Below are 13,844 nucleotides of genomic sequence, written 5' to 3' on the forward strand. Positions count from 1 at the left end.
TATTTCCCAGCATTACAAAGTGATCCATCTTGTACCCATCCTGCCCCAACCATAGAATTATTTACTGTTCTGAAGGGCCCAGGTTCCTTTTAGTGAGGAATGGCATTAGAGTCCAAGGTCTGGGCAACAGGAGTGTTCACAGATGCTGGGGTTGGGGTGTCTTTGCTTCAAGGTCCTTTCTCTGGACAAAACTCAGAAATATATATATGTAGACAAAGACACATACAAATACCCACATATACATACATATACTTTTATATGCATATACACACACAGACTAGGCTTTTAGTCATCTGTTCGAGCCTGTAACTTGCAAAATTGTTTCAGAATTATCTTACCCGTATGACTCTAGAAAAGAACTTGAGGAATTCTGCAATTCTCCTCCCACCCCAGCCACACAAAACCAAGGTTAGATAGTCATTACTGTGTTCACAGTCATTACTGTGTTCATAAGTTTCTTTAGACTAGTTCTTTAGGCCCTTCCCCCTTGAGCAGGGTTATGTTATTCATTTGGAAAAAGAGTTGGGTTCTCTTGTTTATTTACTTTTGGTTTTTACTCTTTCCATCGGTGGTGGTTTGAAAGTGTTATGTACCCAAGAAAAGGCCATGATCTATCTTTTAATCTATTCCTGTAGGTGCAGATCTATTATAGGTAGGACCTTTTAATTAGGCTATTTCAATTGAGATGTGACCCACCTTAATCTACTTACTGGAGTCCTTTATAAGAGAATAAAACACATACACAAGCTAAGAGATGAAATAGAAGTTCACAGAGAAAACCCCTGCAGAAGCTAAGAAAGGACTCAGAAAACAGAAAGGAAGCCACTGAAGCCAGAAGTTGGAAGCAATGAAATCCAGGAGAGAAGGACGAGCAGATGACAGCCACGTGCCTTGCTATCTGTCAGAGGAGCCCAAGGTTACCAGTAACTAGTCTTCCTAGTCCAGGTATCATCCTGTAGAAGCCCTGAGTTGGACATTTTCATGGCCTAAGAACTGTAAATTTTAAGTTAAAAAGTCCCCATGTAAAAACCAACACTTTCTGCTATATTGCATTCTGGCAGCTTTAGCAAACCAAAACATAACCCTTATTAAGTATATTTTTTTATGTGATTCAGCACTCATACTCATTTGTTAAAGCTGACCTTCTCTGTAAAACTGCACCATCACCTTTGATCTTTTTCCCACTCTTTAAAGGTACTTCTAACTTTTTCATGTTGGAAGGGGTTGTCAATAACATGGGATAGGAGGATGGAACTAGTTGATGTTCTGGAAGGGCTGGCCATCTCTGCATTTCAGAACTTATCTAGTCCAGGAACCAATGTGTTGGCTCTCTTAAGGACTCCAGTAAACTAAGAATCACCTTGAATGGGCGGTGTCACAACTCCATCTAATCAAAAGGTGACAACCACAATTGGGTGGGTCACAACTCCATGGAAACAACTTAATCAAGAGGTGCTGAATTAGTACTGCTACAGTACTGAATTAGGATTAAAAGAATATGGCTTTCCTGGGGTACATAACAGTTTCAAACCAACACAGTAATAAATACAGTTGATTTTGGAGAAGATGACTAATCAACAAAGCATAACTATCCAATTAGCATTTTAAAAAGGCAAAGCCGGAGCTTAGAGTACATGTCTTGCTTGCCTAGAGGATGGCATCTGAGAGCCATCTGTACCAGATGACAACATTTGACACAAGACAGATGAGGCTTAGGTTTCTCTTTGTCCATCTATTCAGGAAAACATGTTCCCTCAAATGTAATCTGTCACAGCCAGGGTTCTCACATTTTCATTTTCACTGCTAACAGACACCTTTCCCATTTTACTATTGTCCTTCACACTATCAAAATCCTCCTCCAAAAAAGCAAAAAAAAAAAATTATTTTTTAAACTACTAATATATCTGCAATCAACCTTGATCTAAAAATCAAGGTTCTAAAAAGTAAAGAGATCCTCAATGCAGTGGACCCCTTCATTTTGATGCTTTCACTATAGAGCTGAATTTACAACAAAGGCTTTGACTTGCATTCCATTTGGGGAGCAGGGTAGAAGGGTATCAGTTTCTTAAGCATCAAAACACTTCATAATCACGGAATTTCATTTTTAAAATGACTCCAGTGCATTAACATCAAAATCGTCAAAACAAAAGAACTACAAAATTATTCTTTTAACTAGCTGGAGCTCAATACTTTATTCCAGTTTAATCTCATATCTAGATTACATAATTCTATTCCTTTTACTTCTCTTCCTCCTCTGATGATGCTGCTGATGAGCTAGGTAAATTCCACTTTAGAGTGAAATTGCCAAAGCTGCTTTACAATAGAAGTTTCAGATAATAATATAAACAAAGCAAGACACCAAATCAATATAGTTTCAGTGTGCTCAAGCTACCAGAATGCAATATACCAGAAATGAGTAGGCTTTTACAAAGGGAATTTATTAGTTTACAAATCACAGTTCTAAGACCATGAAAATGTTCAAATTAAGGCATCAAGAGAATATGCCTTCTCTGAAGAAAGGCTGCTGGCACTTGGGGTTTCTCTGTCACACGGGAAGGCACATGGCTGGTATCTACTGGTCCTTTTTCTCTGAGCTCTCTTCAAACGTCTCTGGGAGTTTCTTTCTTATCCTCATAAAGGACTCCAGTAAAGGATTAAGACCCACCTTCAATGGGCTGGGTCACAACTCAATTGAACATAAAGGTCCCACCCACAACAGATATGTCCATCCATGGGGATGGACGAAAAGAGTGGCTTTTTCTGGGGTACATAACAGCTCCAAACCAGCACAGGTATCTTTCCCTCTTTGCCTTTTAGATTTAATATCAATTATCTCTGTGTGTGTGTGTGTGTGTGCACCTAAGTATCTTATTGTTTATCTAAGTTCTAACCTTGAGAGCTAAAACTACGTTTATGCCTTAACTTAATATACTGCCCTACACATTACAGTCAACAAAAATTTCTGGTGATAATTACAAGATTTCCCTGTCATCTCTGCTATCTGATTTCAGTACTGTAAAGAGTTTCAGATTCTTGACCAAAAAGGAGAAGAGTGAAATGAGACAAAATAAAGTATCAATGGCTGAGAGATTCCAAACAGAGTCGAGAAGTTGTCCTGGAGGTTATTCTTATGCATTAAGTAGACATCACCTTGTTGTTCAAGATGTAATGGAGAGGTTGGAGGGAACTACCTGAAAATGTAGAGCTGTGTTCCAGAAGCCATGTTTCTTGAAGATGATTCTATAATGATACAGCTTTCACAATGTGACTGTGTGTTTATGAAAACCTTGTGTCTGATGCTCCTTTTATCTACCTTGTCAACAGAAGAGTAGAACATATGGAATAAAACTAAATAATAGGGGGAACAAATGTTAAAATAAATTTAGTTTGAAATGCTAGTGATCAATGAAAGGGAGGGGTAAGGGGTACGGTATGTATAATTTTTTTTCTGTTTTCATTTTATTCCTTTTTCTGAATAGATGCAAATGTTCCAAGAAATGATCATGATGGTGAATATGCAACTATGTGATGATATTGTGAATTACTGATTATAATCATTAATTATATCATTATATATAATGATTATATATAAACATTAAATATAATGTAGAATGGAATGATCAAAATAAGAATGTTTGTGTTTATTTGGTGTTTTTTGGTATTTAAAAAAAAAGAGTTTCAGAGGACAGTCCATGGTGCCTCAGTGGCCGAGTTCTTGCCTGCCATCCTAGAGACCTGGGTTCTATTTCCAGTGCCTGCCCAAGTTAAAAAAAAAAAAAAAAAAGGGTTTTTAAAAAGGACACCATGAGCAGTGGCTGGCCTTGCTGTTACACAACATTCTTTTCATGGAGTTGCAATCACCTAAGTCCTAAAATAAACAGTGAATCTAATCTACTACCAAAGGTTCTCAAAGTGTAGTCCCTGGGCCAGCAGCAGCAGCATCACCTCAGAACTTGTTAGAAATACAAATTCTCAGGCCTGTCCTCAGACCTACTAACCCAAAAGAAACACTAGGAATGGAACTCAGTAATCTCCTGGGAATTCTAACGAGTCACATTGTTCTAGACCCTAAAAGTAGTGGTAGTCTTTGCTTTGCAGGCAAAGCTTAATATTCTGAATAAATGGTTTTTATTTTTTCCAGCTAGGCTGAAGAAATAGGCTGTCTTTAAAAATTAACAAAGAAAAGTGATAGAAAATATTAACCACTCTCCCTATTCTACTCACATAGGTTAGCCACATAAAGTAGGCTCCTTGTGCAAAGGCATCTGGCCAAGGGGCCAAAATGCACCCCACACTACACTGGCCAAGCTCTGTGCCCTGGCCTAGGCTACGTCAGCCCAAAGAAAGAGTGCCAAAGGGGACACCATTTCTAATTTGCACATATCCACTACCAAAATTCTACGTACAAGACCAGTCTTACCTCAACACACAGCAGTAATGACATACTATATGCATTCCTTAGTCAAATATCAAGGCAAGCACTACAGGAGGTGGTCAACAAATATTTGCTGAATGGCCTATTAAATCAAAACTATAGGCTTTAGAGCCTATATTCAGGAATCTGCAGAAAAAAGTTACACTGAGTTTTCATAGCCATAAATTCATAGGGATTTAAAGATCATTTAATCCAATGGCTTCCCTCTTAATTTAGGGCTTTACTCTCCAATATCCCAGTCACGTGACCTTTGAATCTCTGAACCCCTCAATGCTTTGCTATTTCAAGGCCACATTTCACATGGTTAGGAAGTTTCTCCATTTCTGAGTCACAGTGAGGTTCACAAGAGACATGTGCCAACATTCTAGAAATGTTCGGTGCTAAATATATGTAAGCTTTATTATATAGGACTGGAACTTTCCTCACTGAAATTGTCACCCATTGTTACAAGTTCTGCCCTCCAAAGCAAAACATGGTAAGGGTAATCTCTCTTCCACAGAGGAGTACTTCTTGTACCTGCAAGCACCTAGAAATCTCCAAGTTAAACCTATCCAGTTTGGCAGCTGTTCTTCAGGTGTCAATTTCCAGACTTCCACTTTGGTCTCCCTCTTGGAACACTACCTACTTGTGAATATCCATCTTAAACTATGGTACCCAAACCAAAAGCAAACATTTTAATCTCAAGCCACAGCTTCTGAAAACAATAGTTTAGACACAAACCGAGCAGAAAAGGACTCTTACCTTCCTTGATGAATACACAATACTTCTTTTGCTGCAGCTAAAGAGTGGATTCAATTTTGTAGGCTGTCATATTGTAGTACTGACTACCAATCTTATGATCAAATAATGCTTCCAATTCTATTGTTTTCAAAGAGCGTGAAACCATCCCAATCTGAAACTTTTATATAATTGACTTACTGAAGTGTCAACCTTAGGTTACAGAGTTACAGTCTTTTATGCCAGGTCTCCCTATCTCAAACTTAATAAAACACCTTTTTTTAAAAAAAAAAACAGCTTTTTAAAATCCCAACAAATATACAAGAATTTACTACTTTTATCCATTGGGTTTTGGGTCCTCATTTTATTCTATCAGGATAATTTTGACTATTTAATCTATCAGTCAAAAGATTAACTGTCTCTACCTATTAGAAAATAAGAGAGCACTTCAATCAAAAGTCTACAATCAGAAACACAGGTCACAAGTTGAATATTAATCATTTCCATATGTATTCATGTTTCTCTGACTTTTAACTTACCGCCAAAACCGCCAAATTCTATCATTCTACTAACGTTAATCTGCTCATTGACCAAAGTGACTAAGTGTGGCATTATTTAACATTCAGTTTGCAAAGAATTTTGCATGTTACTGAAAATAACCAATCCACTTAATTTTTTTTTAATTCACATTTTACCTGGTTGATGAACAACTTTTCCAATTTTATGTTCTTCTTCTTCTTCCTCTTCCAAAATGAAGCCTCCTCCTGTGTCAATTATTTTTGGGGCTGCTTTCACATTAGTCATACCTACAAAAAGTAAATAAAAGTAGTCAACAATTGAACCAGATGAGCCCACGTGTCCCCCTGTACATAAATAGGAAACTCCATTATATTTAATATATCTCAAACAAGACAAGGATGTCTTTATTCACAAATGATATGATTACATAGAAAATCTACAAGAATCTACAGTTAGAATGAAGAAAATCAAACACCTAGAAAGAGATATGTAAAACCACTACACTGAAAACTACAAAACACTACTAAAGAAGACCTAAATAAATGGAGAAAAATGCCGTGTTCATAGATTGGAAACCTCAAGCTATCAATTCTCTCCAAATGTACCTAGAGATTCAATGTAATCTCTGTCAACACCCCAGCTGATGTGTGTGTATATCAGGATGGAGGGAGAGGAGAACGACAATCTGATTCTAACATTTATATGAAAACCCAAAGAACCTAGAAGAGCCAAGACGATCGTGACAATGAACAAAATTGGAGGATTTACACTAGCAGATTTTAAGACTTACTATAAAACTACAGGAATTAAAAAGTATGCGTTTTAATTAAGACAAACATTTGGTCACTCAATGACAAAGGCTCCAAGGCACCACAGCTGTAAAGCACAGATACCAAACGCTGCCCTATTTATTTTCCAGGTCAGCTGTGTGAATCAAACGAGATCATCTGAAAGTCGGGTGAAAACTGCGAAGCATTTTAGAGGCGCTTCTCCGTGAATGCCTTTGTCCGGGCCCCTCGCTCCGGACGCCGGGCACACAGCACTGGGCTGGGCATGGAGCGTGCACTCGACAGTTTTATGGATTGGACGAATGAGCGATCAGGTGCCGAGATTATTACTTAAATGGGTTGCAGGTCTAAAACCTTTGTACAATGACCGCCGCTGGTACTGGTGGGAACCTGCAAGAAGGGGACAGGGAAGTTCTGGAGAGCTGCGGTGCTGACAGGCACCCGCGGCGACATTCCCAAGCTAAAGACAGAGGCCGAGTCGCCGAGGCGCAGTGACAAAGGCTGGTGGGGGTCAGGAGGCCTGGGGTCTGGCCGGGTCTACCGCGGGATCGCTCGGTAGCCTTGGACAAGTCGCCCCGCCAATTCCTGGGGCCGAAGGCGCAGACGCGAGGGCGGAGGAAGCCACGCCCAGAACCCGGCCCCGCGGCCCAAACCTCCGGTCGCCGCAGCCGCTGTCGCAGGGTAAGGCCGGGCCGCCAGCCGGGCCTGGCGCAGCATCAGCGCCCGCTGCCGCTTCCGCTCGATGTTCGCGCGCACAGAGGCCGGCAGCTCTGCGGGTTGTTCTGAGGTCGCCGGCTCGGGCGACATGCTCCCTGGCGCCGCTATCGCCGCCGCCTCAGAGGACCTCGGCTCCATGCCTGCGCGTGCGCATTGCCGCATCCCCGGAACAGCCTCAGCGTAGGTTCTACCCACCCACCTCAGTGAGCAAGCGCGCCTGCGCAGTTGGGAGGCCTGGGGACGTGGGAGGAGTCTGCGCTGCGGGGAAGGGGACGCATCTGCTCACCTGTTACCTGGGAGAAGGGTCGGCAGCGAGCTGCCTTTCAGGACGCTGTCATCGTTAAAATAACAGTTTCGCTTGATAGTTCAGAATATGGGATTTGGCATCAGACCTAGGTTATGTCCTAGCCTTGACATGTACCATCTTTGTGAAGTATAATTTTATCTTTCTGGATTCATTTTCTTCAGTGGCTAAATGAGTATAATTATGGAAGCACTTCATGGGTTGTTGGGAAGATTAGCTGAAAATCTAATGCGTGTAGAAAGCTTCCAGAGATGATGAAGGCTAGTAGTAGTGGTATCAAAGAGACCAAGCGCTGATGAGTCTGGCTCCAGTTTGGGTGCATGGCCTAGGACACAGAGGCTTATATTTGAATACAGAAGACCTGCGTTCACGCCCTTACTTTCTTGGTGTGTGACCTCAGGCAAATGCCATACCTGTAGGAGGCTAGGAGGCATGAGTCTGGCTATCCTTACCGTGGAATATCCCTTCAGTGCGGATGAGTTGCCTCCAAATAGACACTGGATTTGGATTTGGGTACCAAATATCCTGACTTCCCAAAAGTGTTACAAATGTAGCAAAGAAAACATTGCATGCTTTTCCAAAATGTATGCCATCTCTTTGTTACAGATAGAACTTAACTGAAACCAGAAAACCTTAAATTCTAATTACTTCATATACCATTTGGCATTACCATAAAAAGACTATCCTGACATACTGATGTTTTCCACTAGTATTCAACAAAGTTTGAGAAACACAAATATATATATATTTCAAATACACAGCTATATATATTTAATCTTCAGAACATTTATATGTATAATATATATACATTTAAACTGCAGAGCCTTTCATAAAGCAGACAAATGCTGTGATCTGGTTGAGCTGGAGACAGGAATCTCAAGCAATATGCATTCACTCTCCCCTCAGATACCTCTTTCTCCTTAAAAACTCATATTCCATATACACCAAAAGTACAAGCAACAAAAGAAAAAACAAATTGGACTTCTTCAAAATTTAAAATGCTTTAGCATCAAAGGACACTACAAAGAAAGTGAAGAGACAAACCACAGAATGGGGAAAAACAGTTGCAAATCATGTATCTGATAAGGGTCTGGTACCCAGAATTTGCAAAGAACTCTTACAGCTCAATGACAAAAAGATAAGCAAAACAATTAAAAACTGGCAAAGGATTTGAATAGACATTTCTCCAAAGAAAATATACAAATGGCCGATAAGCACATGAAAAGATGATCATCATCAGTCATTAGGGAAATACAAATTGAAATGGCAATGAGAGGGCACTTCACATTTGGGGGAAAAAAGGGAATTTGTTTATAAAAAAGGAAAATGTTGGGCAGTGCAATGGTGCCTCAGTGGCAGAATTCTTGCCTGCCATGCCAGAGACCCAGGTTCAATTCCCGGAGCCTGCCCATGCCAAAAAAGGAAAATGTTGTCAAGGGTGTGGAGAAATTGGAACTCTCATACACTGCTGGTAGAAATGTAAAATGATGCAACCACTGCAGAAAACAGTTGAGTAGTTCCACAGAAAGTTAAACAAAGAATTAGCATATGAGCCAGCAATTCCATCCCTGGGTAGATGCCCAAAAAAATTGAAAATCCGTGCTCAACAAAAACTTGTACATGGGTGTTCATAACAGCACTGCACCCAATGACCAAAAGGTTTTGTGCTGGTTTGAAAGGATGTATGGACCCTAGAAAAGCCATGTTTTAATCCTAATCCTATTTTGTAAAGGCAGCCATTTCTTCTAATCCCTATTCAGTACTGTATGTCTGATACTTTAATTAGATCATCTCCATGGAGATGTGACTCGATCAAGAGTGGGTATTAAATTTGATTAGATGGAGACATGACTCCACCCATTCAGGTGGGTCTTGATTAGTTTACTGGACTCCTATAAAAGAGGAAGCATTTTGGAGAAAGGGAGGAGATTCAGAGAGAACAGAGAAGGATGACACAGTGCTGCAGAACTACCAAGTAAAGAGTCCATGAGCCAATGACTTTTAGAGATGAAGAAGGAAATGCCTCCCGGAGAGCTGGAGAGGAAGCTAGCACATGATGCCGTGTTTGCCATGTGCCCTTCCAGTCAAGAGAGAGACCCTGAACTTCATCGGCCTTCTTGAACCAAGGTATCTTTACCTGGATGCCTTAGATTGGACATTTCTCTAGACTTGCTTTAACTGGAACATTTTAATGGCCTTAGAACTGTAAATTTGCAACTTATTAAATTACCCTTTTTAAAAGCCATTGAGGGTCATGGCATAGGGCCGAGTGGAGTCTGCCATGCTGCTACATACTGCGCTGTTTATTTCTGGAATGTATTCTTCTGGCCGATTTCGCGGCACAGGCTGATTGTTTTACCATTGGCACCATGTCTGTGAGCGAGATCATCATGGAGCTGCAGGGCCTTTTGGCTGCTGAGCAGGACATTCGAGAGGAAATCTGAAAAGTTGTACAGAGTTTAGAACAAACAGCTCCAGAGATTTTACCTCTACTGCAAGAGGTCCATCAGGGTGCTGGGTTTCAAGACATTCCAAAGAGGTGTTTGAAAGCTTGAGAACATTTTGGTACTGTGAAAACACATCTGACGTCCCTGAAGACCACGTTTCCTGCTGAACAGTGCTACAGATTTCATGAGCACTGGAGGTTTGTGTTGCAACGCTTGGTCTTCTTGGCAGCATTTGTTGTGTATTTGGAAATAGAAACACTAGTGACTCGAGAAGCAATTACAGAAATTCTTGGCATTGAGCCAGCTCGGGAGAAAGGATTCCGTCTGGATGTAGAAGACTATCTTTCAGGAGTTTTAATTCTTGCTAATGAACTGTCAAGACTGTCAGTCAACAGCGTGACTGCTGGAGACTACTCACAGCCCCTTCCCATCTCCACCTTCATCAATGAGTTGGATTCCGGTTTCCGCCTTCTCAACCTGAAGAATGATTCACTCAGGAAGCGCCATGATGGCTTGAAGGATGACGTGAAGAAAGTGGAAGAAGTAACCTATGATCTCTCGATCCGTGGCCTCAATAAGGAAATGGCAGCTGCTTGTGTAGAAAAATAGGAAGCATTTTCCTATGCTCCTGGCCTTGTTTACCTTGGTGTTTGCTAGTGAGGGTGAGCACAGTGCCTCTTAGGATAGTTAGGACGCCCAGTTGCTAAATACTGCACTTTATTTTCTTCATCAGTTGTGTGGTGCAAGTATCAGAAGCGAAACACTTTCTTGGGGAATAAAGAAACCTTCACAAGGACCGAATTTTCTTTGTTGTTTCAGTGAACTTGCCCTGTAATCCAGTGTATTTCAAGTTTGTCAAAAGTGTAAATGTCAGTATCTTGGTAAAGTCCTTTGCTTACTTCGACTCTGTTGAGGTACTGATCGAGAAGTTTGTTGTTTTTGTCATACTTCCTGAGGTGACTTTCGATGTTTTCTATATCCTAAGTCAGCTGTCCATACTCAGGGAATAACCTGGATACAGTATAAAAATACATAATTAAAAGGACAGTTGCCAAGCAAAGGAAAAGAATTAACTTATTTTATAATCTTCCTTCTTTATTATAGGATTTGTCGTAAATCGGTGTTGAAATTTTTGCAAAAGAGTTATAGCCCAGGGCTCTCTTCCACTGCTATCAAAATGTAAAAAAATTAAACTACAAAGTCCAGCTCAACAGATTATTTTGGGGAGTTTTTTATTAAGGAATTTAGTAATGTCTTGCCATTGGCTCTATTTAAAAGGAATACTTTACCAGTTGGGGAGTATGGCTTAATATTTTAAGTCATTTGTATTTTATGATAATGTCTTAATATTCTGTAATCATCTTAAAAATCATCTTCACAAAAAAATAATAACAAAAAAATAAAAATAAAAAAATCATCTTCACATGCATCTGGAACTAACATTTCCTGTGATATGTTTCTAAGTTATGAAATCTTTTTTCTAGCAGCTACCTAGTTGGTTTGGTCTGGGAGAATAAAGATGCCCACATGACTTAATTAGCAGTGCCCTATCTAGTATGTTCTTAGAGAAAAATGCAGTGCTTTGTATGGACGAAAGATAGAACCCTGTTTCGTTTTGTTTTTTAAATAAGCTGAATTTGGTAATGTTTTTCAGAGTAAGAAAAATTCAGATGTTGATAGCTATCCCAATAGAAATAGATTTTAGATTGATAATTTGGGGCACATCATTTAAATCTTGTTCCTTTTCCCCAGGACCCCTCCCCCTTCCCATTTTTCAGGTAGTAAAAGTTAACAGGTAACTTTTGCTGTTGAATTGAAATTAAGATGGTGACTTAATACACAATCACTTGTAGTTCACTTCAAGAAAGGTGCTAGAGTTACTAGAATAATAAGTATTTTATGCCTCATATCCATTTGGACTTCCTGTTTGAATGATAGGATATGTGGCATTGCCAACAGTTTTTATCTCATCGAGTTAAAGGCCAAGCAATTTTTTCCATCCTGAGGAAAGAAGTAGAAATTAGGCACACGTTGTTATGCAATGTTGGATTGTGTAACAATCTTCTTGACAATTTCTTTTTCCTGCAGAAAAGTTTGTAGAAAGAAGAGTATTAGGTTCCTCAGTGTCCCCAGGATGGTCACCTAAATTGAGCAGTGGCAACACTGAATTGTGCATAAAAGGCTTGTCAATGACATAATTAGAGTCACGATAACTCCCATAAGAGTTTCCTTTGCCTCTTCATTGATTTTGCCTGAGAATATTAAAGTGCTCGGTAGAAGTTGTGGATTTCAGTTTTAACGAATGCATTTTAAGTGGAAGGGCACATTCGGGTCTTGCCATAAGAACTGAGTAGTGTTATGTTTATAATTATTCAGTTGTATTTGTTGCTGGCTTGATGTAAAGCAATAAAAATTTTTTTGGGTCTGTTTGTAAAAAAAAAAAAAGTCATTGAGTTGCTGGTATATTGCATTCCAGCAGCTAGCAAACGAGAACAAGTTTATATGTCTATCAATCAAAGAATAGATAAAATCTTGTATATCCATATGTGATGGTTAAGTTCGTGTGTCAACTTGGCAGAACTGACCTGATTGTTCCTTTGAGGATATTTCATGGATTTAAGCCATCAGTTGCATTAGTCAGTTGATTGTATCTATGGCTGATTACATCTATAGTCAACAAAGGACGTGGCCTTCAGCACTGAGAGAAGTCTCCTTATTCAACCAGTTGGACAGCCGTAAAGGGAGAACTGAGGATTTCACCACTCAGAAGGGAAAATTTCTATATCCAGCTCGACTTCAGCCGGCCAGCCTCTCCTGGGAAATTCAGTGATACCTTCATCAGAGCTCCCAACCTGTAAGCTGCCCTGCAGCTCAGACTTGCCAGTCCCACAGTGGCATGAGACAATTCTTATAAGAAATCTCATAATATCTACATATATGTATTTACATGTATATATCCTGTCGGTTCCATTTCCCTAGAGAACCCTGACTAACACACAAGCAATAGAATATTATTCAACCATAAAAAGGAATGAAGTACTAATACATACTACAACGTTGAGGAACCTTGAAAACATTATGCTAACTGAAAGAATGCAGACACAAAAAGCCACATATTGTGTGATTCCACTTATATGAAATGTCCAGAACAGGCAAAGCTATTGAGATAGAAAACAGACTGGTGTTTCCAGAAGCTAGAGTTGGGGGAAGAGTATGGGGAGTGACTGTTTAAAGGGTGTAGGGTTTCCTTTTGGGGTGAGGAAAGAGTCCTGGATCTAGGTAACGGTGATGGTTGCCCAGGATTGTGAATGTACTAAATGTCACCAATTGTAAATTTTGTATTTGCATTTTTGGGGGGGAGCAGGTGCATGGTCCGGGAATTGAACCTGGGTCTCCCACATGGAAGGCAGGCATTCTACCACTGAACCACTATATTTGCATATTTTACCACAATTTTTTTAAAAATCACAAATTCCAACTAGACCCCGGCAGGTAATAGAAGTTAATGAACCTGGTTTGGTGTGGGACTGGGGCAAACTGGAGCCTGGATGCTCCAGCAGGTAGTTTGCTGAGAGAGATTTGGGGCCCATTTTTGCCAGATGGTCCAGTGTTTTCAAAAAACATTAAGAGCTTCTCAAACACATACCAGTCACCTGGTAATCTTTCAGAATCTGACGCCGTGGGTCTGTGTTGGGACCTGTGCGTGTGAATTTCAGTGAGCTCCCAGGTGGTGCTGGAATCCCCAGAGGGGGTCCATATCCCAGGTTCTCAAACTTGCCTGCACCCTGGAAGGACCTGGCGTTGCAAAACACACTGATGGCAAGGTCCCACCCTCGTGACATTCTGATGCCACTGTTGAGGAGTGGGATCTGGGCATCCAGATTGTTTTAATTTCCCCTACCCCCTAGGTAATTCTG

At 40.3% G+C, this 13,844-nt stretch overlaps 1 protein-coding gene and 1 pseudogene across 5 annotated transcripts in view; one reads left to right on the plus strand and one right to left on the minus strand.

Moving 5' to 3' along the window:
- The window catches only part of XPA (XPA, DNA damage recognition and repair factor), a 43,398-nt gene extending 36,033 nt beyond the window's left edge, over positions 1–7,365 (minus strand). For all 5 annotated transcript variants that reach the window (XR_013167522.1, XR_013167534.1, XM_077140014.1 and 2 more), the window contains exons 1-2: positions 7,113–7,365; positions 5,848–5,958 (exon numbers count right to left, since the gene is read on the minus strand). Coding sequence is in view for 3 of the 5 variants with exons in the window: in XM_077140014.1 (XP_076996129.1) it covers positions 5,848–5,958; positions 7,113–7,338 (337 nt within the window). In the remaining 2 variants the exon portion in view is untranslated. The remainder of the gene's footprint in view (positions 1–5,847; positions 5,959–7,112) is intronic.
- On the plus strand, positions 7,350–11,241 carry LOC143666330 (translin pseudogene; annotated as a pseudogene).
- Positions 11,242–13,844: the final 2,603 nt, after the last annotated feature.

The sequence above is a fragment of the Tamandua tetradactyla genome, chromosome 2 (genome assembly GCF_023851605.1).
Source record: "Tamandua tetradactyla isolate mTamTet1 chromosome 2, mTamTet1.pri, whole genome shotgun sequence".
Taxonomy (NCBI): Eukaryota; Metazoa; Chordata; class Mammalia; order Pilosa; family Myrmecophagidae; genus Tamandua; species Tamandua tetradactyla.